At 34.1% G+C, this 23,297-nt stretch overlaps 2 protein-coding genes and 2 long non-coding RNA genes across 4 annotated transcripts; 3 read left to right on the top strand and 1 right to left on the bottom strand.

Annotated features, from left to right (window-relative positions):
* The first annotated feature begins 5,538 nt into the window (after positions 1-5,538).
* Positions 5,539-12,292, top strand: LOC126729132 (uncharacterized). The gene is made up of 3 exons (XR_007656521.1): positions 5,539-6,115; positions 6,234-6,341; positions 11,488-12,292. It is a non-coding gene; the product is annotated as an uncharacterized LOC126729132 (long non-coding RNA).
* A 541-nt stretch (positions 12,293-12,833) lies between these two features.
* Positions 12,834-13,631, top strand: LOC126728491 (uncharacterized). Its single transcript, XM_050434301.1, has 2 exons — positions 12,834-13,367; positions 13,536-13,631. The coding sequence occupies exons 1-2, from the start codon at positions 12,834-12,836 to the stop codon at positions 13,629-13,631; spliced, it is 630 nt and encodes a 209-aa protein (XP_050290258.1).
* Positions 13,632-14,410: 779 nt separating this feature from the next.
* Positions 14,411-16,296, top strand: LOC126729131 (uncharacterized). The gene is made up of 3 exons (XR_007656520.1): positions 14,411-14,503; positions 15,256-15,321; positions 16,155-16,296. It is a non-coding gene; the product is annotated as an uncharacterized LOC126729131 (long non-coding RNA).
* A 3,646-nt stretch (positions 16,297-19,942) lies between these two features.
* LOC126728490 (uncharacterized) lies at positions 19,943-20,599 on the bottom strand. Its single transcript, XM_050434300.1, has one exon. The coding sequence runs from the start codon at positions 20,597-20,599 to the stop codon at positions 19,943-19,945; it is 657 nt and encodes a 218-aa protein (XP_050290257.1).
* Between the last annotated feature and the right edge of the window lie 2,698 nt (positions 20,600-23,297).

Raw genomic sequence — 23,297 nt, 5'->3', positions numbered from 1 at the left:
TGTTTGGTAGATTCTAAGAGCATCTCTAGCAATGTAGTTAAATTTTCACATTATCTGGAGAGCAAACATTTTTACCTACTTACTTTTCAAATACATTTTTCAACCGACTCTTTATTTTTTCTCTATATCCCATTTTAAATATTATTACTTCATTAATTTTTTAATATTTAATCTTGAATATTGTTTTCTTTCTAATATCTCCCCACAAACCCAATTTCTTCCCAAACCAAACTCTACCTATAGTCCCACACAAACTCGAGAGAGAGAGAGAGAGAGGAAATCAATTGACAGCATGCTTCCATTGCCACTATCGTCCTTGCCTTCTGTTGTTGTGCTCATCCACCCTCCAAGATCGTTGCTCCACAACTTCTCCACACAACTCCACTACCTAGATCAAAATTCTCCCCTCCACTCTAATGGCCTTCCTCCCATCCCCCTCTTTCTTTGTTTTTATTTTTTTTGCCTTAAGCCCAAGTCAAAAGAAAAATGGGAGGTCACCGTTTTGCTATGAGAAAAGTTTTAGAGAGAGAGAGAGGGAGAGGAGTTAAGGTGCACAAAGAAATTATTTTTCAGGGGAAACCCTATAGCGCTTGGCCTAGTGCCAACTGATGAGATAGTGAGGGACTGACAAAGAATTGACCAAGCTAAGGTTGGTAGTCGAGAGTTGTTAGTGCCTTTAGGGAACCCGATACTGAATGCTATTTGGCGTCTGAATAAGTTTCAAGAGAATCCTCAGAAGGAATGATGATTCCTTGGGATTCTAATGAAAATGGAAATTCATGTAAATTGGTGAAACAATAATGATTAAAATCCCATTAAAGAAATACTATAAAAGGGGAAGGAAGACAGGAAAGAGGGGGATTTTTTTTGGCTATTGGAGAAAACAAGAGGAAAAACATAGGGAGGAGAGGGAGAAACACAAAAGGAAGGGATTGTAAGCAACAAGAGAGAAAGAATAACTGTGAGAAGGTGAGGTTTATAGGTTTAGAGGTTATAAAAAAAAGATACATCTTGGACTATCTAGTTGTTGCTTGGAGTCCTACCCATAAGATTGCTAGAAAACCCACAAATAAATTAATTGGGAGCCCAAATCCTTCGCTCAGTCACCTAGTCACAGAAGGTTTAGGGTCCACAATAGTAATGTAATATTTATTCCTATGGTATCTCAAAAAAAAGAAGTCATTTTATAATTTTTTAATGTTTTATTACATGAAATAGTAATTTCTTATGAATAGCTTAGATGTCTACAGTTATGGAATGATGGTTTTAGAAATGATTGGGGGAAGAAAGAATATTCATCTTAGTGTTGATCATACTAGTGAAATATATTTTCCAAATTGGATTTGCAAACGTCTTGAACTAGATGAAGAACTAGGATTGCAAGGCCTCATTAACAAAGAGGATGAAGAAAGTGCAAGGAAGATGATAATAGTGAGTAATTGTGGTGCATATAGACTGATCCCTCAAACTGACCATCAATGAGTAAAGTGGTGGATATGTTGGAAGGAAGCCTTGATTTCTTGCAAATGCCTCCCAAGCCGTTCTTGTCTTCCCCACCAAGAACTCCAGTAGATTCTTCAACTGCAACGATTTTGTTAAGATATGTCTCTATTTTGTCCAAAAATGCATTTCTTCTTTTGAAGGAAACCTAATGAAACATTGCTAGTGAAGATCTTTGTGAATTTTTTTTATTTTGAGCTTATAGATGAAGAGCCTTTAATGATTGTTTAAAATATGAATATTTGGCATGGTGGCTTTTACTATTAACTAGTGTCATTTTATTATTTTGGGTGTGTTTGATTGATATTATTTCTATTTTAGGTGGTCAATCTTTTTCTAAATTATGTTATGGTGCGTTATATATATATATATATATATATATATATATATATATATATATATGGAGAGAGCGAGAGAGAGAATCCTATACACCAAATTATGAAATTACTATAGTGCATTTTGTTATGGTGCGTTTAGCAAACATGATCAACCCAAGCCTTGGTCAATCTTTTTCTAAATTATCTTATATTGCGTTTTGTATTCTCACGGATGCAGATATGCCTGGCCACAAATATTTGCATATGAAATGAATTGAAAAAGAAGGTTTAACAATGTCAAATCATTTGTTTTCCTTCTTTTCAATCTTTTGTTTGTCCAATGGGTCAGTTAGATTTTTACTAACTCTCCCCCATTTTAAACCACAAATAAAATGATAAAATGACAACAACTCAAAGAGCGGCATAGAAACGTCAAAGATAAAGTTTGTTATAGTCTTATCATGACAATGTGCATTGAGTTTACAAAGTTTTATGAAAAATTTTTAATTAAGAAATTTTATTTCAAAGCCTTGGCTTAGCGGTACCCCCTAATATATCAATATTCAATAGACATGTTCAAGGTTTAATCACCCTTCCTCAATTATCGAATTATTAAAAAAAAAAAAAAAAAGACATTTTCTATCAAATTCAACACCTTCCACTTATTCGCAAGTAGGTAAGCATGGAAATATTTGCACTTTGAATGAAATTGATATACGAAAAGAAGGAGCTTAAAACTAACTAGTCGCTAAACCCGTGCGATGCACGGGAAAAACTATAAAATAAGTTTAGAAGAGAGTATCATTATATTAAGTTGAAATAGTTAGCATAATAATAACTAAAAAAAGAGAGGAATATTTAGCATAAATGTATGAAATGCTTTTAAATAGGAAATGACATTAATAATACAATGTAAGATGCCATTTGAAAATTATTGATATAAACTATCCAATAGACATTGCATTCATTCTAAAATAAGTTATAGTCATAAATAGCATTTTTTTTTTTAAGAAACAAATCTTAATAACATTGTATAACTAAAAAAAAAAAATGTATATTGGATAGTTTAAAACATATATTCATAGATAATTGCATTTTCTATAGTATATTTTCTTAAAAAGAAAACATAATACATAAACCTTTGAATTATTTTTTTTTATTTTTTTGACAGTAACAAAATCTAGCAAAAATAATAATATTAATACTAAATGTAACACATTTAAATAAAAAGTTTCTATAACATGTACATATTAAAAAGTTTCATTCTAATGTTATGAATGTAATTTCGATGCCTATTTCAATTTGTCTATTAGAATAGAATATGGGCAATGCTAAGGATACTAAAAATCCCACAACGCCACAAAACAAAAATTGTGTCCTTAACATTTTTTGTAGAATATTTCAGAGTTGACATATTATGGGTTATTGCTAATATATATTGTGGGTTATTGCTAATATATATAAATTCGTTTTATAATAATAATATATTATTATTATTATTATTATTATTAATCTAATGCAGAGTAAAAAGATATCTCTTTTTTTTTTTTTTTTTGACCGAAGAAGGTAGAGTTGATATATTAAAAACTGGCAAGAGTACAAAAGTATAAGAATAGGGTCCTGAGCCACAACAGGCCTATCCGCCCAGGCTACAGGACAAAAAGCAGGCTAAACACTGCCATGAACATAAGGCATGACTAAAGGAAATAAATAAAAAATTACAAAAGTGCAGCAGGCCAAGACAATGACTAAAGCAAAGAATAAAAAATTGAAAAAGCTGCTTAGGCCAAATCAAGTTCTCTGGTTGGCCACCAACGTTTAATACTCAAATTGGTATTTTTGTAATTTAGTAAATATAGAATGGTGTTTATATATCACGCAACTTCAAGAAGCTCCCTCTTTCACTTTTGCTAAAATCTACCCTCCCTACGTTATTATCTCCTCTCTCTCACTGTAACTCTTTTTCGTCTCTTTCTTCTTTTCTTTTTCTTCTTCTTCTTCTCTTATAGTAATAGAAACTGAGCCCATTCCTATCCCTCCATGCATTCCATGTTAAGCACCAGGTGTAATGTTCCAAACTCTTTTCTTGAAAGTCTTCGAATTTCAACGCCGATGCTGAAGCAATATTTCTGCCATCGTTGGTATCACCCAAAGCTACAAATATAAAATTCCATAACTCCAAAGAAAAATATTTTTTTTCTCTCACAGTGCCCTCCGTATCTCTCTGTCATCTCTTTCATCTTCTCTTTATTTTTATTTTCTTTTGCCCACAATAAGATCCACTATTTTCTTTATTCTCTTCTTCTTCTATCAAATGCTTTGAAATTTGAAAAATGGGAAACGGGTTTGGTGGAGCTGGGACCGGAAAAGTTGAAAACAGAAAACAATGATTGAAAAGAAGCGTACCTCAAAGCAATGATTGGGTTTTTTGGATCATTGGAGATAGATACCGGAATAGGAGAGGAGGAGGTTTCTTACACTGGTTTTCAGTTCGCTAATAATCGGGATTTTGTTTTTTTGTTTTGGAGGAAGGAGATGGTCTGCATTTTGTTTGTCAAGGGTGGAGATCTGGGATTTGGGGAGCCGGTTTGGCCTTTAGCATAGTTTCGTGAAAGGGAAAGGCAGAGTCGGGATTTCAAAAAGTTTTATTACGTTTTTTTTTTTTTTTTTAATATTATGCTGATGTGGAAATTTGTGGGAGTTTCAAAAGCTTCGGTTTTATATGTATATATAGATGATCTCATTTTATAATCGTTCCATAAATTTAATTGTTTTAAGATCAAATTAGAGTCAAATATGTTTGTTGTTATGTCAATATAAATAATGTTTTTTTTTAAATAATGTTTGTTACTATGGATTTTATAGAAATATGTATTTAGTCACAAACATTTATTTTAAATTTATTTCTTAAATTAAATACAAGAATTAAGATTAGAGTTTATCTTATCCCAATGACATTTTATTTAAAGGCTTATACACTCAAATTGATGCATGATAGTGAAAATTCGTAATAATTACCAATAACCTTGTATCTCTACTATAGTTGGTCTTGAGCAAACTATATATATGTTTCTCAACAGAGATTTATTCTGTTGTGTTTGGATGTGCTTCAAGATCTTGGTTGATTGATTGCTCCTTTTGTAGTGGTATTAGGATAATAATCCTTTGCACTAGGCACAGGGATTAAACACCCAAGTCAATGCTTAGGTTACTTAGAAATTTCCTCCTGGGACCTTCCAAAAAAATAGAGTACTGAGTGCTCACTGCCCCTCCTTCCTAGCAAGAAATCTACACCATTCTTGTAATTTGATTGCTTACTTTTTTATTCTTTCTTATAATTTGATTTTTTAAAAACAAATATCATTGTGAATTGGACTTTTGAGTATCAATTTTATATATCCTTCGACTTTTCATTTTTGATAATTAAATTAAATTTTATCAACAAATAATTAACTATTGAACATTAAGTTTATGACAAGATTTGTTGTAAAAATATTATAGACATAGTTTTCAGCGATAAAAAATTGTAAAGAAATTTGGATTCAATAATTAATTTTTTTTTTAAAATATAGTAGATATAAGCCCACACGATTTTTGGTTAATTTGCATTTTTGCTGATATGAGTTTAGATAATTTGTCCAAGTGAAAATCATTGAAGGACACCATTGTCTTTCTCTTTTGATGGATACTTCCCGCTGTTTCTTTGAGTGATTGTGGGGCCGTTTGGTCACCCTTTCCAAAACACAGTGTTCAGTGTTTAAACACTGAACACTAGTGTCCAAAATTTTAAAAAACGCGTTTGGTCAACCTACTGTGTTTTGGGTTGTTTGAAAATTGTTGCTCCAAAAACCATGTTTGAACAGCGTGTTTTGAAATCAAGTCGGAGCAGATTTTAAAACAACAAAATTGTTTTCCAGTGGCACTTCGGTAATAAAAATGAGATTCAAACGGGGCCCACCTGGTCAGTTTTTTTTGGTCATTTGTCTCCTCTCATTACTCTCGTCTCTTCTCACGCCCCAAATCCTCTCTACTGTTACAAAGATCACACAGTTGCAGTGAACCCGGAACTCTCCACCCACCTCCATACCTCCCTTCACCCAGTGCCATTCCACCTCACCCCTCATGGGCCCAACGCCATTAATCAACCGAACCGAAGGTCACGCGTCTTCTACACACACTGCATCACCAATAACCCCTATCAATCACAGTAATCCCTTTCTCACAATTAATTCGTCACCTATGAAGCTCTGTTGTTAAGGAAAATTGTTGCATTCTCACACAGTCCGAAGGGCTTTCAGGTAAATATTTCAATTTCTTAATTACTTGTTGCAGCTTTCTTTCACATCCCATTCAATTTCAGATCAGTTTACTGCTTTCCAGGTTAGGGCTAATTTTTAATCCCACATCTTCTTTCAGATGGAACCCTTGCTCTCATCCTCATCCACCTCTCTCATCCATTACAGAGCATCTGCTTCCTCCTCGACTTCGTCCTCTGCTTCCTCCCCTCACTGTGTTCCCTTACTGGTAGGTCTATTTTTGCTTGTTCTGTTGTAATTTTGTACCTAGCTAATTGAAAAAATATTTTCATTTTGTGTCTTTGTGTTGTTGATGATGTGAACTTGAGATCAATAGGTGTAAATGTAAGTTTCAATTGACAAAATTATAGTTAATGATCAGTTTTGCTTGTTCTGTTAAAATTTCGTACCTAGGTCATGCATTTTCTCATCATTTTCTGGCCTCTGTGTTGTTGCTGATGTGAACTTGAGATCAGTAGGTGTAAGTGTAAGTTTCATTTGACAAAATTATAGTGAATCATGTGTGCTTGTGCTGTTATAATTTTATACCTAGGTCATGCATTTTCTCTTCATTTTGTGGCCTCTGCGTTATGGTTTGAGATTTAATGTTTTCCTTGAAGTAGAAAGGGAGTATGTATAAATGTTTCTGTGAGAGAGAGACTTCAACTATTATATAGGGTTCCCATCCCCTGCAAATGTCTCCAAAAATTTTAACATACAGTATAAGAAACAGAAACTGCTTCAATTGTTTGTCATGACAAACTATGAAAAAAACCTGAATATACATATAATTTTATAAGAACTTATTAAATGGCAGAAAGGATTCTTCATTTTCCTTCCACAGAGCCACTCTTCTCTTTTACTATTACTTATTTGAATTTTTCGTCTTATTATTGAAAAAGATGTTAAAGTTATTATCAATATTTTTTTTTTTAAATTATAAGTTGATGACATAATGAATGTGGTAAATTGGAACTAAGATTTTTGTTGGCCTGCTTGAACTTGGTGTTGCTAATGCTGTTAACCGCTTTGGAGGCTCTTGTTGTTTTGAGTCTGGCCTTTTGGCCTGACTGTGTTGTTCTTGATCGTAGTTCCAACTTCTTAAAATCTTCCCCCTTCATGGCATGTATCATGAATTGAATAACTGGAAGTCTCATCTTTTAGATATTTACTGTATAAAAAATGTGTAACTTTATAAGAGTTACAGCAGGTATAATTATTATTATTTTTTTATTATTATTGTTAATTTTTAGGCTTCTGTTTCCATTGTAGATGAAGTCGTCTTTCTTCATTAAAATTATTATTACCTATCCAAAAAGAAAAGGAACTATGGGTTTCTTTTAAATTTTGTACCATGATAAAATAGGTGGAATGCTATAATATGTTAACGGTTGAGGAATGCTTTGACTTTGGGCTAAATATCTTTTGGTCTGAACCATTCAATTGGTTATTCTAAACAAGATTGCAGGATTGAAATTATATTTTCGTGAGGTAGTTTACCTCATATTTTATTAGTGCCACTTTGTAAGAGACATTGTTTGGAATTTCATTAAATTTTTGTAATATTACAATAGCAATGAAGTTGGATTGCTGAAAGGATTAAAACAGTAATATATTTTAATGGCTGATGACTTCATGCTTACCCAGCATAAGAAACTTTTAGTGGGTTCATAAATGCATATGTGCCCTCTTGAAATATATGTAAGAAATGCATAAAATGTAATTACCTCTAGATTATATAATGCTTCACATTGATGATAAGATATCTGTGTTTGTGTGTGTCTTTACAAAAAACATAATTGTAATCTTACAATTCTCATCTTGTTTTAACAGCTTTTCAAGTCTCAAGTTCAATCATTTTTGTGTGTGTTATGTCCTTTCCTGTTTTTTTTTTTTATTTTTTTTTTATTTTTTTTATTGTTTTTTTATGTGACCTTTCCTGTTGTTGTGTTTGTCTTCATACTATGTCATGGTGGTTGTGGTGCTATTGTATAGTTTTTTTATTTTTATTTATTTTGAGAGTGGTGTTATTGTATAGATTGTTGTGTATGTAGCAGTGGTTGTCAAGTTATTGATACTGTGTCATGGTCGTTGTGGTGTTATTGTATAGTTTGATGTGTATGTAGTGGTGGTTGTCAAGTTATGTTGTCTGTAGTGTGTAAGTTTCTTGATTATTAAAAAAGGAAGTGATTATTACTAAATAAATAATCTAATAAATAAATTTTAATTATTTTTTAAAATTTTTTATTTAAAACTTAACATATTAAACAGGGCCCCTTTTTTTTCCCTCCTAGTGCAGGTTTGAGTTGTCTCATACTGAATTGCTAATGTTTCTGTCCTATCTTCAGTTTGCGTTGAAAACATAATGTAGAACACTTTCTTCTTAATTTTTTTAATCGATTCTTATATGGTAGATTGCGTTGGATTTAAACCATAGGTTGATGTTCATATTAGCAAGTACTGACAATGGTATGATTAGTTTGATGAGAACAAAAGTTTGATAGATTAAATGACATTGACCTTTGAACATATATTCAATTATAAATTTATAATATGCTCCTATGCCTTGATAAGTAACTGCTATTTTTAGTAAATAGTTCCCTCTGTCATAATAAATATGCCCCTCCTGATCTCACAATACACACAATTATATAAATATACAATGCCACTAAAAGTGTATGATAAACTGATGTGTATACAATGCATACCTATGTATTTTTCCTTTAGTTTTGTTAAGTTTTCTCTTATATGCCTGCTGGTTGGGTCTTTTAGTGAGTAGGAAGTTAATGTTTTTGAATCCATATCATACAATTTCAAATGACGAGTCTATGTAAGTATACCAAAATTTATTTAGATGGATGATTCTGAGGATAAGAAGTGGCCTGAAGTAGTCGAGAAACACTTCATTGATATTTTGTTAAAAGAGGACGCGAAAGGGAATATACCTCAAGGCCAGTTCAAGACTGGAACTTGGACAATAGTTATGAATGAGTTTAACAAGCAGTCAAGCACGCGAATAAAAATTACAAGTCACAACTTACACAAAAATATCAATGAATGAAAGGTCAACACCGCACATTCTCCCACCTCATCGCACGTACAGGAATGGGATGAGACCCCATTTCAAATACGGTTACGACCAATGAGGAAGCTTGGGCTACTGCATTTGCGGTAAGTCCTTTAACATACTCTAAACAAAATTTATTACAATTAGCTATATGCATAGTTTATGGTTGTAAATTAAAATGATGTTGAAATCCACCTTGTGTTCATACTAGCATGGCCCATTTTTTAAACACTGAATGTATTCACAACTAAAAAAGATAGTGATAAGGCAAAAACAAAAATTCATACATATGGACTAGCACTATGTTGTAAGTGTATAAGCATTTGATTTCTTTTCTATTTTGTTGCTTTCTATTTTTGTATTATATATTTCCCATCTTTTTCTCAAGTTTCCTTTTTCATTTTTTTTTTCCCTTTAGTGAGGTTTGTATGGATGTACTATGTACATGAGAGATCAATTGTGTAGGTGTTTTCTTGAATGGGTCAAATGGGTGTGTAATTCTTAGCAAAACAAAAAATGGATATGGAATTTTGTACATGGTTGTATTGGATGCATGTCTTTCTGTTTGACTTGGGACTATTTTTGTATATTCAAAAAGATTATGGTACCAAATTTCAAAGATAATGGGCATTTAGGTTATTTAATGTAGATGAACTTTAAATGGACCTCAAGCGTTTGTTGCCACACACAAGTGATCTTTTATAGACTTTTCTGAGTTTGTTTTCTGCATAGTTGGTAATATCGAAGGGAGTCTGAAGGGCTTGAAAATGGCTATTGATTATATTTATGAGATTCATTAGTATCATATATTAGATTTCTTCTCAAAAACACTTGAAGTTTAGGTTTAAAGGTGACCCCCTTGTCATCGCCATTATTTTGGTCATATTGACAAAAATTACTTTAAAAAGATAAACCAAAAAAGTAATCGTAGGCCTAAAAAAATTGAAAAAATAAATTGGAAGAAGAAACCCTATTTTAACATGACCAATTGACCATAATAATCACCAACCACCAATGAACAAATGTTTGAAAGGCCTTAACAGCAAAAGTGTGGGCACTCTCTTGGGTGAGTTTAGGTTTAATAATAACCTATCCTCAGCTAAAGCTAAAAAGTTCTTCAAAAAATAAAAAACTTTCCAAGAAAGTTCTACCCATTTGGAATCTAAAACGTTATATATAAAAAAAATTGTAAACTCAAAGACAATAGGGTTCCAATGTTGGTGGGGTAGAGGGTTGATTGTAAAAATTATTCATATAAATCATGTAAAGATTACATTATTTTTGAGAAGAGGGGGGAAAAAGGAAACTTACCAATATATGAATTGGCACATCCTTTGAAGAAAATCTTGATGCAAATGACTTGATCTCACTAACAGATGAAAGATCACAGACCTGCACTCTAAATTTAATCAATAGCTTAAGATCAAAAACAAGATCATTGTGATCTTTACAGTTTTGTGAACCATTAAAAAAATAGAAAGAGTGAATATTACTGTTACTCAGTTATTGTGAGTTTGGAGTTATCTATTACTGTTTGTTTGGGAAAGTGGGACCAATTTACTTGCTTATATTCTTGATATTCTGCTTATACCACTTGACAGATGTCATTTTATTATTGTTTCAATTCAACTCAACTTGACCAAGTAGTAATCCCAACTTTTCATGGTTAACTATATATCTTTTCCTATCATTATATCATATTGGTTATTCTCTCTTGAGTTAAATTACTATCTCATTTGTGCAAGGATTCTCATTCATGCGTTGTGACTAGTTTTATGCTAGCTATCAATTTACCACACCCACCACTTTTCTTTGGGCTTTGTACCATCTATATATAAAGATTAGGACAGTAAAGAATATCACGCAGACTGAGTTCCATTTGATTTTGAACGCATTTTCTTGTTATCTTTCTATTTGAACAAGCGGCTTGTGTTTCTCTTTAATCAAGGTCACGGGTTTAATTGCTGTTTAGGTTTTTGTATAAATTGTTTTAGTTAAATTTTTCCTCTTTTTTCCATAATAGATAATGATTCTTGGTCAATGTTTTGATTACAAATATGTCATATGCTCTATTCTTTTTGGTCCGAGTCTTTGAGGTGTAAACAATATGAATCACAGGTCTATAGAGTGCTAGAGTTATATTATTTTATTTATATTATTCATTTGCGTAAATTACTCAATGTTACTCTTTTTGTTTTTGGTATCTAAGAGTGGATGGTTATTATAAGGTTATTATAATTACCCATCTAATTTGTATTGGGTTTTATATTAATAAGTCATCTAACCCAATATATATGGTTGTTAATAGGTCAATCATAAATTCAAGGAGTTAAAGAAAAAGGGGCTGAGATAGTATGATCTGTTGGGGAGGCTTTTCAATTCAAACACAACCACAGGTTTCCTCCAAATTTCATCTGCCAACCAGCTCCCAACAATGACGAAGAGAGAGAGCTGGATGCAGCCTTCCTATCATCGGGAGTGCATGTCAACTTCAATACCGATAGTCTGGATGATGTGGAGGAGCTGCCCACACCAAGTGAAGCCCAAAGCCAGAGGCAAGCTGAAAAGTGGCCAGCTAAACCATCCCAGTCAAGCGGAAAAAGGAAGAAAGGGCACTCCCTTAAAAGCATGACTGAAGCTGTTTGGGGGTTTACTGAAATGAGGAACCGGAGGGGAAAAAGGTCCACTAAAACTGGAAACTCTGCTGTGGGGGATGATAGTGAGTCAGTTACAGAAGCTGTAATACTGCTCAACTAGTACACTAATGTGGATCATGTCACATATTGCAAGGTCGTGCAGGAGCTTCATAACTTCAAGAGTAGAGCCGTTTTTTTTGCTATGACGGGCGATAGGAGAAGGGCTTGGATTGAGTTCATTGGGGGTGGATTGCAGTAGTTGTGGGGGTGGTTGAGAATGTGCGCTGTTATAAGGGCTAGTAGGAACTTAATTAGTTTAGTTATTTTGGTTTAATGTGAATAGGCAAACTCTGTATTATGTTTATATTTTGGACAATGTGTGCATGCTACCTTCCTTTATTATTACTATATAATGCTTTGAACTTCTATGCAAGTTATGTAAGAAATATGGGATTGCTTTGTTTTAGGCTTTGAACTTCTATGCAAGTTATGTAAGACATATGGGATTAGTTTGCTTTAGGCTTTGTGCTGTTAAATTGCAATTGCTTTGTTGTGGCTTTGTGCTGTTTTGTTTGGTGACGTATATATATTTTAGAAAGTCAAATGTGTTCTTTATACAAACACTTGTTGTTTTGTTGTGGCTTTGTTCACAAAATCAGGTCTGTTGTTTATGGATTTCTTTAGGCAAACATATAACTTACTGCTTTGTTGTGGCTTTCTTTATGCAAACATAAGTTGCTGCTTTGTTGTGGATTGCAAACATAACTTCCTTTCTTTATGCAATTGCTTTGTTGTTTGGTGACATATATATATTTTCGGAATTGAGTATATATATACATACAGCCATATATACTCATTTATATATATACTGACTTATATATATAGATACAGCAATATATATATATATACACACACATACAACAATATAGATATATATACATATAGCAACATATATATATGTACTTCTTTATAGTGGCTGATGTGAAATTTTTTGGCTGCCCATAGGTGTGATTCAGTTATGGCCGATACCGATTCAAATCGTGATTTAGTCATGACTGATCCCGATTCAGATGACTACGATAGTGAGGTAGAACTTGAGATTGCCACAGCCTACGTTCAGCTATGTATAGAGTATATGCAAAAGTACTACATGAAGCAACCTATGTGCACTAGTATCCTGAGTGGGAGGTCATATGTGATTGAAGTACTAGAAGGAAATCCCCAAGTGTGTTACGACATATTCCATATGGACAAGACCATTTTTAGGCACTTGTGTAATGAGTTGAAGCGGCTACACCTATTAGAGGAGGACACTGGTATTGTTTTAGTTGAGGAGGCCGTTGGGACAGTGCTATATATCGTCAAACACAACGCTGACTACCGGCTAACTACCAACCGCTTCCAACATTCTCTTAAGACCATTCAAAGGCGGTTCTGGCGTGCCTTACGTGCTATCCATGCTTTAAGATGTCTCATCATCCGGCTCGACGCTGATGCAGCTGAGCTTCCTCATTCACTTCTAGGGAATGAGAAATATTACCCATGGTCTGAGGTATGGTTTGATTTTTTTTTTTTTTTCTTAGATAAATTATCACTTTGATTGATTAAAATATGAAAAATATGTAATAGAGAATTCAAAGAATCCCCTATGAAGTGTGAAAGAGAGTTGATTGTACATAAGTTGAATTAACCTAATTAGAGCTACCTATTTTTGTAACAGAAATGTGTGGGGGCCATCGATGGGATGCACATAAGTGCTTCTGCCCCATCCGGTAGGACCACTGCATTCATAGATAGACGAAGTGACATCACCTAAAACGTGATGTGTGCATGCAACTTCGACATAAGGTTTACGTATGTGCATTCTGGATGGGAAGGGAGTGCGAATGATTCACGAGTCATGCAAGACAGACTTAGACATGCCGATTATGAGTTTCCTTAGCCGCCTAGAGGTAAAAAAAAAGAAGGATAAGCTCTCATCATGTTAGTCTTAAAGCATGTGATGTGTTGTATGGGTTTTGTGTCCCATGGTAATAGCATCATGTTTTTAATTTTTAGCTAAAATGCATTCGTGATTCCTAAAGTTTGCCCAAGTGACATCGGCCTCTCAAATTTCAAAAACAGTGCAGTATTACTGAAAAAAGGGCATGCTTTCAAAGGTTCTTTTTATGATCCATTAGCAAGTGCATACAACACATTTGCCAAATCTACTTCATTCTTGTAATTGCTTAAAACCTGCTCAAGAAACATGATGTAACATTAATTGCATTGACATGTTAAGAAAGAATGTATAATGCATTATTTCTTTGATGAGGCAACCCAATGAATACCTTCCAACTTGTTACTGACATTTCCATATATGAATTTCGTACATAGATCAAAGCAGAACATGAATGTAACACCCCATAAATTTTGTTACCAATTAAATTATTATACGTAAATTTTATAGGAGGCCTATAATTAAATGGATTAAATTAATATTGGGCCCAAGGTATTAAAAATAAGATAAATACTAAGGAATATGAAGCCCAAGTGAGGTGGCATAAATAAATATATGGACCTTGAAAACCCTAGCCTTTTTCCTCTTAAGCTACACGTGTATTTACTGGTGGTGCCTCCTTTTGCTTCAGCCGCTTCACACTACTGAACCTTGTTTTGCTTCACTGTGGCTGTGAGTGGAGACTAAAGGTATGACTCTCTTCTACTCTAAACTTAGGAAAATTGTGATACTCAATGGCTAGCTTTTCTTCCCAATCTTATAGGAAGAATCTGTTAGTGGCGTACCTAATAGCAAAAAATAATAATAAAAAATAGGGGCTGCTGTTATGGATCTAAGGATAGGATTATGTTGATAGAAAAGGGGTGTTATGTGAACATTATATGACCGTATATGGCCTCACTAAATGTCACCACCCATCCGCCATGTATCTTCACGTTGTCCTTGTTCAATACGTGTCCAGCAACTTCCTTGTGTTTTGGTGGCATCAAGGGAATACTAGGCAATTGGATGGATAGATTAAGGTATATATTAGGTTGATCACATGTCCATCTTTCTGCCGCATTAAAGTTTCATGCATAGATTATATTAATGGAAAAGGGCTGCATTATGTTATTTGATACTTACCTCTGCATCTAGTGATACTAATTTATCATATCTAAGCCACTGAGTATGCAGCAACTTTTTAAGCCCAAAAATCTGATTATGCAGCAATGATTTTAAGCCAAAATCTGATTAGGTAGAGCCAAAAGATATGATTATGCAGCGGTAATTGTAAGTCCAAAAATCTTATCAAAGCTGGAAGTGAATTGGATAGTTAAGTGATTAAATGATGAATTTTGGATATATCAATATTGTCTAGGATAAAACCGTTAAGTGTGAAAACATATTTTTTTAAGTAGGAAAATTTGTGTATTGATGAACCTATTTTTGGTGTTGCTAGGTTCTAATTCTACTGAATTATTGTGATTCAAGGGAGGTTGATTTCTTTTATTTTTGCAACTAAGAGGTAAGTGGTGTTTACTAATTTTCGGGGTTTTCCCAAAATGGTGTTGATTATTAAACTATTTTATATCAAAGAAACATGTGGATATTTTATATATGAATTGATATTTTATAAATGTTTGGTGTGCACATTGACTATTTGTTTATGAAAAACTTGTGGGATAACCTAAATTTATCTAAACTTGTATGTGCGATATATCCTTATATTTTCGAGAATTATGATTGGATTATTTTTGTGAGCATCTTGAATGGATTATTTATGTGAGCATCTTGTATATGTTTTGAAAACCTATGGCAAGTCGTGATTAGAAGCTCAGTATGGTATTTAGTCCTTAGCAAGGGACAATCATACTGCAGCTAGTCCTTAGCAAGGGACAGTCCCAAAAGGGGACAGTGCAAATTTGATAGCTCCTTAGCAAGGGAGCATACTATTGAGGATCCAAAAGGAAGCTCCTTAGCAAGAGAGTGTACCTTTAGGTTCCAAAGGAGCCATCCTTAAGAAATGGGATGAAAGGAGGTTCCAGTCCCAAAAAGGGGACATCACAACCCTGTCAACAGGGCGTAAACGTTGACCACGAGAAAAGCCTAGGAAATTGTTTATGTGATGGTATTAATATATATATATATATATATATATATATTATGATGGCTCACAATATAAAGATATTATTTTCTTTCACATGAAATATTTGATGACAAAATATGGATGAGTTACAAGTTGTGAATTTGTTGAAAGAATTATTTATTTGAAAGGTTTGATCCCACACCCTAATATTAGTGAATTCCACATATTGAGTTATCTCACCCCCCCCCCCCCCTTTTATTTTCCCATTATAGATACATTAGAGGGATTACTGGAGTAGAGATTCTTGGGAGACAGAAGTTATGAACTATTTTTGTAGAACTAAGGATTTTATTATTATTTTATGGCATTAAATATTGTATTGGAGAATTATTTTAAGGATGTTTTGTATTTGGTGAATTAGAGCTCTAACTTTTGTGATGAGATTCAAGGTTGCTAGTTTCTTTTATTTAATATTTTCTTATGGATTATTCAGATTAAATAGACTTTTTTTTTTGCTTATGATTTTGGGGCGTTACAATGATTGTCTTAATTTCATAGAGAAAATAGCACTCTTCAGACAATAACATTGGTTTGTGGAATGATCAGACCCTTGATGCTATTCAGATTTCTAGTTCATGTCAAAGGACTGGGATAAAGGACTTGGGATTGGTCTAGGTTCTTGAAACGTTTAGCATGCCTTTAGCTTTGAGGGTTTATTTTTTTATTTTTTTATTTTTTTATTTTTTGGGTTTTTGTAGTGAGATGGTTAACTATAATTGTTGTTGGTAGGCAATATTGGATATCTAAGGGAATTTAGAACTTGAACTTCTTTCTAGGCCAGGCCTTATGGGCCACTTCTTCATTCTTGAATTTTTTATTGTGCTGCCTTGTCCTCGTAACAAATCAATTCATATTATAACTAAATTGATTAGTAGGTTTTTATAATTATCTATGATGGTTACTCTTATAAATCTTAACTTATATAAATATATATATGTATATATTAATGCAAAATTCTTAATATTATTTACTTCGAAGAGCTTTAATAATCATAGCAAAAGAATTTACTCTACAAATCATTTTACTAGAAAATTGAAGGAGAAATACCAATGTTGGAAAGCCTAGCTCTTTTGGACTAAAGCATATCAAGGGCCTTGGAGGCTATTATTCTGTTTGCCTTGAACTCTAAAGAAGGAGAAAAAAAAAAGGTTATTTCATGGAAAGTGGTGTCATTATTGTGTTGTGGATAGGAGTTAAGGAGTTAACTTGTTTGTGGGTTTTGGTATCTACTGCCAAATTGCCAATCTGGCCACAGTTTGAGTTTTTACGTACATATTTATTTTCTTTCTTTTTGGCTGTTTAGTTGGGAGGGTTCCCTAGCTACTTTATCTAGGATGGATAAGATTCTAATTTATCTGTATCTGCTCTTTGAGCTTGGTTAATTAAGGGCTTTTTTTTTTTTTTTTTTTTTTCTATTTCTTTTTGGCCTTATACCGTTATACGGCTATACCATTTTTTTTCCCTATACTAAATAGTTGAGTTGACTGAGATGTTTATGTGGCTGAAAAGTTTGGTATTTATAGTCACTAGTGATTGTAAAGTCAGCTAAAACCGTAATCCCTCATGGTTTTAAGATATTAATTAAATTATACATGTTTATAAATAAAGATGTAAATATCAGGGGAGGTTCTTGATTAAAGGGTCATCACTTCTATAAATATGTTTGTTTACTATGGTAATCCTTTTGCAATTTTTCTTTTATTGTCATTCAAAAATAGTTGTGTTGGGTAACATTAACTGCCAATGGTTATTATTCTGATTGCAGAATCATACTACCTCGTTGACTCGGGGTACGCAATAGGCAATGCATTCCTCCCCCCACACAAGTCCATACGCTACCATGCCCAAGAGTTTCAGGGTGCAAATCGGTAGCTTACTACCCCGCAAGAGTTGTTCAATTATAGGCATTCGTCATTGCGGATGGTGATTTAATGTTGCTTTGGCGTGTTGAAGGCGAGGTTCCCGATCCTGAATGAGATGCACTCCTTCTCCCTCTCTAGACAACAGCTGATTGTGACTGCTTGCTGTGCACTGCACAACTTTATCCGCATGTATAACCGGGCGGATGAAATGTTCCATGTGTGGGAAGGATCATTTGTGCGTAACAGCGATGCAACCATAGCGGGAGCTGCACGCGTAGGCAGTGGGGGCACTGAAGAAGCTTTTAATGCTCGGGCACAACGAGCGATGTCGGAGTATCGTGATGCAATAACTGCTGCTATGTGGGCAGATTACACATGCAACCGTGATTGAGCTTTTTGGGAATAGACTGTAAAAATTGTGGATATTGTAGTATTCAAACTCTACTTTAAGTTTTAACCATGTTTTTGTTGAAGAATATGTTGTGTCAAAAAATAGATGCTAGTTATGCTATGTTTGCATTTTGAACTAGACTTTGCAAAAATTAAATCCACATCATGTATTGCACTTTGCATTTAATAGAACTTGAGGTTTGATATGGTTCTCATTCCTATTGAAAGGAAAGATGGGTGTAAGACCCTATCAGGTACTGTGATGAAATTATTATGTTCAGGGATACAGTCAAAGTGCTGAATAAAGGTTAGTAATATAGTTCCTAGGCTATGTGAAGGCAATTCAATAGATAATGATGCAGTTGAGATGCAAAAATTATGAACCATTTGTATTGTTTAAGTTAAGTTAGGCTTATGTACACATGGTCATTTTTGCAAGTAGTAGTTTAAAGTTGAGAGGATTAAATTCCTTTTAATTTAAAATGGAAGAATATTGTATGTTTTTTAAGTTCTGGAATAGTTTCTAAACTTTCAAAATTTATAGTTTACATTACTAAATATTTTTTTATAGAAATAATTATAATATGCTGCTAATCTTGTAACTTGAACCCCTTTTTTTCTAGATTTCCAAGCACTTTATGCATGGAAGGTGCTAATTCAGCTACACCATTGAATATTATAATGATATTAAGTGTCCATTTCGTCATAGTCTATCACAGTTTTGTAGTTAAAAACATTGTTTTTCTATTTTTCTCCATTATAACGTTTTTTTGGGCGGGTTCATGAACTTATTTTAGGAAATGTTCATTGAAATGTCACATTGACATTATCATATAAATTGTAAGTTTTTATATCAAATGAACAATTTTTAAAAAGCAACCAAAAATTGAAAGAGTGTAACTAGTTGCCCAATACACTAGGAACTCCAATAATATGAAATGAGTTAAATAAAAATAATTAAATTTTTATGTAAATGTTTCATTTCTCAAAAACAAATTAAGAAGATTTTAATATAATTCCAGTAGATATTTTGTTTTAGGAGATGGAGGACACTTGTTTGTATGTCAGCTAGTATAATTTTTGTACGAATAGGACATAAGTTAGATTTTAAAAATTATTTCCCCATTCTTGAGAGAGATGTATGCGCGTGTGTATATATATATTCCTTTTAGATAGATTAGAATTTGACCACGTGACGTTCACTCAATGCTGATTGCTTTTTATAATCAGACAAACATGCTAATAACTCTTTTAAAGGCAGAATTCAAATTAAAGTTTATTATATAACGATAATAAATTTTATCAGTTGAAGTAATTAAAATCTACTAAAATATATAATATTAGAAATAATATTTCATGAAAAACTTCCTACCACAAAACTTTGGAACTTAATAATATTTTTCTGGTTTTCAGAGGTGGAACTGTGCAAATTAACCTAAATGTCATTACACGTGCATTGCAATATAAGAATGCCATGATAAATATTTTATTTATATACCAAATCATATTACAAGAAAATAATTAAATACAAATGGTTTAACAAAGGGGTGTGTGATTCTTAACTTCATAATATTGAAAACCATTTATTAATTCCAAATAAGCGAGCGGTCTTGACAAGTCTTGATTAGGGAAAAAAAAAAAAAAAAAAAGCCATGGGGAATGAAGCATTGATATAAGTTAAATAACTAGTAACTTTTTTTTTTTTTTTTTTTTTTTTTTGAGAAAGAAGACTATGAATTTCATTAAAGTCAGCCATAATCGGCGAACAGTACAGAATGGAGATGTGGAGGAACATCCTCCATCCACACCTTAAAACCTATCACATGTCTTGCATGTTTTGCTAGGTTATGAGCAACAGTATTGCCAGTTCTACGAGTATGGGAAAAAGTAATACAACTGACATCTGTTAAGGATTTGGCCGAAGCAAGAATGTGACCAAATGAAGATAAGGATTCATCATTCCTTTTGAGAGCGTTGATCACTACGTTGGAGTCACCTTCCAAAATGTATTCGGAGAGGCTGAGTTCCTGAGCGAACATGATGGCCCTTGCCGCTGCAATTGCTTCAACCAGGTCGGAGGAGAAAGGTAATTGGATCTGTTCCAATAGGGAAGCAAGTACCTGTCCATTTTCATTTCGGATAACAACACCCAAACCAGCTTTATTAATATCTCTGAAAAGTGCTCCATCGAAGTTGATCTTGAGAGAGTTTGTAGGTGGTGGCATCCAAGTAACCTGGTTTGTACTTGATACCATCGTAGCTGGAAATTGCTGAGCTCTGTTTTCACGTTGGAAAACAGAGAGTGCTTGCCGAGCATTTGGAACGACCTGGGATATGGGGTAGTCACGTTGCTGCACTCTAATCTGATTTCTACGAGACCAGATTGTCCACATTATTGCCGCCATCAGCTCTATATTTTTTTCCTCTTCATTGGCAAAGAGTAACAACTCTTTTATGTCTCGGAATGAACGATTTCTGCGAAAATAGAGCTCCTATATAGATTCCCAGATCGGTGTAAGGGTTGGACATTCCCATATTGCATGGAGAACGGTTTCAGACATCTGGTGACAGTGATCGCAGCTATCTTCATGGAGGATTTGTCTCCTCTTCAGATTCTTCTTCACGGGGATGGCATCTCTGCATGATCTCCAAATGAAATTTTTTACTTTATTTGGGATCCGGAGACCCCAAATCAGCTTCCAAATCCTGTTGTCTTGATCCAATTGTACTTGAGCTTGGGTATTTGAATTCACCTTTACTAGGAAGTTGTACCTAGATTTTACCGTGTATTCACCCGAAGCAGTGAATGGCCACACAAGTGTATCTTCAGCTGAGGTGATGCATAATGGGATGCTCTTTATTAAACTCACCTCCTCAGGAACAAATAGACCATGTAGCAGATTTTCATCCCAGCTTTTAGATTCTGGGTCTATGAGATCAAAAACCTTCAATTCTTCAAAGCCTTCAACCTGTGGTGATAGGACTCGTGGATGGTGTAGGGGTGGTAACCATGCATCCAGCCATACACTAATGGATTTTCCACAGCCCACTCTCCATTTAGCTCCCTTCAACAGTACATCTCGACCCTTTAGGATACTATGCCAAGCATATGAGGCTAAGGCTGAACCAGTAGCTTCCATTATTGAACAATTTGGGAAGAATTTGGACTTGAAAACTCGATAGAAGAGGGAATTTTTGTGGTGCAAGAGTCTCCAAGCTTGTTTGGCGAGAAGTGCATCATTAAAGAGGGCTAAGTCCTTGAAACCCATACCACCATCAGATTTTGGGCGGCATAGAGTATCCCATTTCACCCAATGTATCTTCCTCCTATCTCCTTTTTGTCCCCACCAAAATTTTCTAATGAGACTTTCAATTTCTGAACATAAACCCAAAGGAAGCTTAAAGCAACTCATCGTGTACGTAGGTATAGCCTGAACTACTGCTTTGATTAGGACCTCTCTTCCTGCTTGTGACAAGAGTTTCTCTTTCCACCCTTGGATTTTCCTCCAGACCCTTTCTTTAATGTAATTGAAGCTGGCTTTCTTGTTTCTTCCAACTAAAGATGGAAGACCAAGGTATTTTTCATATTGCTTTATTTCTGAAACCCCTAAAGCAAGCTTAATTTGTCCCCTCCTATCCTCTGAAGTTGATCTGCTAAAGAAGATGGTGGTTTTACTTTTATTTATTTTTTGCCCCGAGCACTTTTCATAGGTATCAAGGATCTCTAAAATCCTTTGACATTCTTGGTTTGTTGACCGGCAAAACAACAGGCTATCGTCTGCAAATAGTAGGTGAGTCAACCGAGGGCTATTTCTACATAATGAATAGCCCCTAATATCACCTTGGGCTGCTGCTCTACTGATTAGGCCATGCAAACCTTCTGTGCACAACAAGAACAAGAATGGAGAGATAGGATCACCCTGTCTGATGCCTCTGGACGGATGGATTAAGCCTTTTGGTTCTCCATTGACAAGAATGGAATAGGAGACTGTGGTGACACAAAGCATGAGAAGTTTGATCCATTGGTCGTTGAACCCCATTTTTGTCATCACAGCTTCAAGATAAGGCCATTCCACCCTATCATAGGCTTTCCTCATGTCAAGCTTGATTGCCATGAAACCATCCTTTCCACTGTGTTTCTGCATGCTGTGTAAATAACTAGTAACTGATTCAAGGAATGTTTGCAAGAATTAAATTGTTTGTGAATTATGAGATTGTGATGGACCGAAAGAATTAAGGGAAATTGTCTTCTTAATATTACACATTAAATATGACATCTGAAAATGACTACTACCCAACAGGCCAACGCAACACTACACATCATCTTTAATAGAATGGTAAAGTTTTGATTTTGATTGATAAAAGGTTTGACTTGTGATGTGAATAGCTTTATAACAAAACAAAACAAAAATCAAAGAGATTGGAGATTATCATGTGGTTTCCTGTGTACTTTTTCATTCACACAATACAGAATACTAGGCAATACTATTATAAAAGTACTATTAAGCCAATAACATATAGTTGTGAGAGTCAAGAGTCAACCCCATACATATATCTAACACTAGAAAAATGGATGACTCAAGATTGTCCAAAAATAGTACACAACGCATCAAGTTAATTACATCAGTAGTACATAATAAGATAATATGGGTACAGGACATCATCATAACAGTTTGGTTTAGACCATTGTAATAGTTAGTAGTAGGATAAGTGCGGTGCATAACAAACACCATCCAATGAACATTATCTTGACCAATTTTTTTGTCTGATCTAAGGGGTGGACCTTGTCATGCATGACCTTCAATTCCTCTCGCAATACACACAACTCTTCTTGTAGTAGCTGCAAATCCTCCGCATATGACAATGGCGTCTTCAAGGGAATACACCATTGAAAAAACCGACATGCATCCTTTGCGCAACATTGATATAGCCTGAACCGGTTCTCATTTCGTTTATCCGAAATCCTCACGCTTGCTCTCACGCCACAGAAACAGTTGGAATTTCGAAACCGAAGGCCATCGTCAATATCCTCATGCATTCCGTCTGACATCTGGGAGAAGAAGCCACAAACCTACTCACTTACGCATTACAAATCGTAATCAA

Source organism: Quercus robur, chromosome 5 (genome assembly GCF_932294415.1).
Source record: "Quercus robur chromosome 5, dhQueRobu3.1, whole genome shotgun sequence".
In the NCBI taxonomy this organism is placed as follows: domain Eukaryota; kingdom Viridiplantae; phylum Streptophyta; class Magnoliopsida; order Fagales; family Fagaceae; genus Quercus; species Quercus robur.
This window is presented reverse-complemented; position numbering and strand designations above follow the sequence as displayed.

Bases quoted from the DNA above. Each gene is read 5' to 3' on its own strand.
- LOC126728490 (XM_050434300.1), bottom strand. From the start codon at position 20,599: ATGGCGGCAATAATGTGGACAATCTGGTCTCGTAGAAATCAGATTAGA.
- LOC126728491 (XM_050434301.1), top strand. From the start codon at position 12,834: ATGGCCGATACCGATTCAAATCGTGATTTAGTCATGACTGATCCCGAT. The intron at 13,368-13,535 runs GTATGGTTTGAT...TTTTTGTAACAG, and splicing joins AATATTACCCATGGTCTGAG to AAATGTGTGGGGGCCATCGA.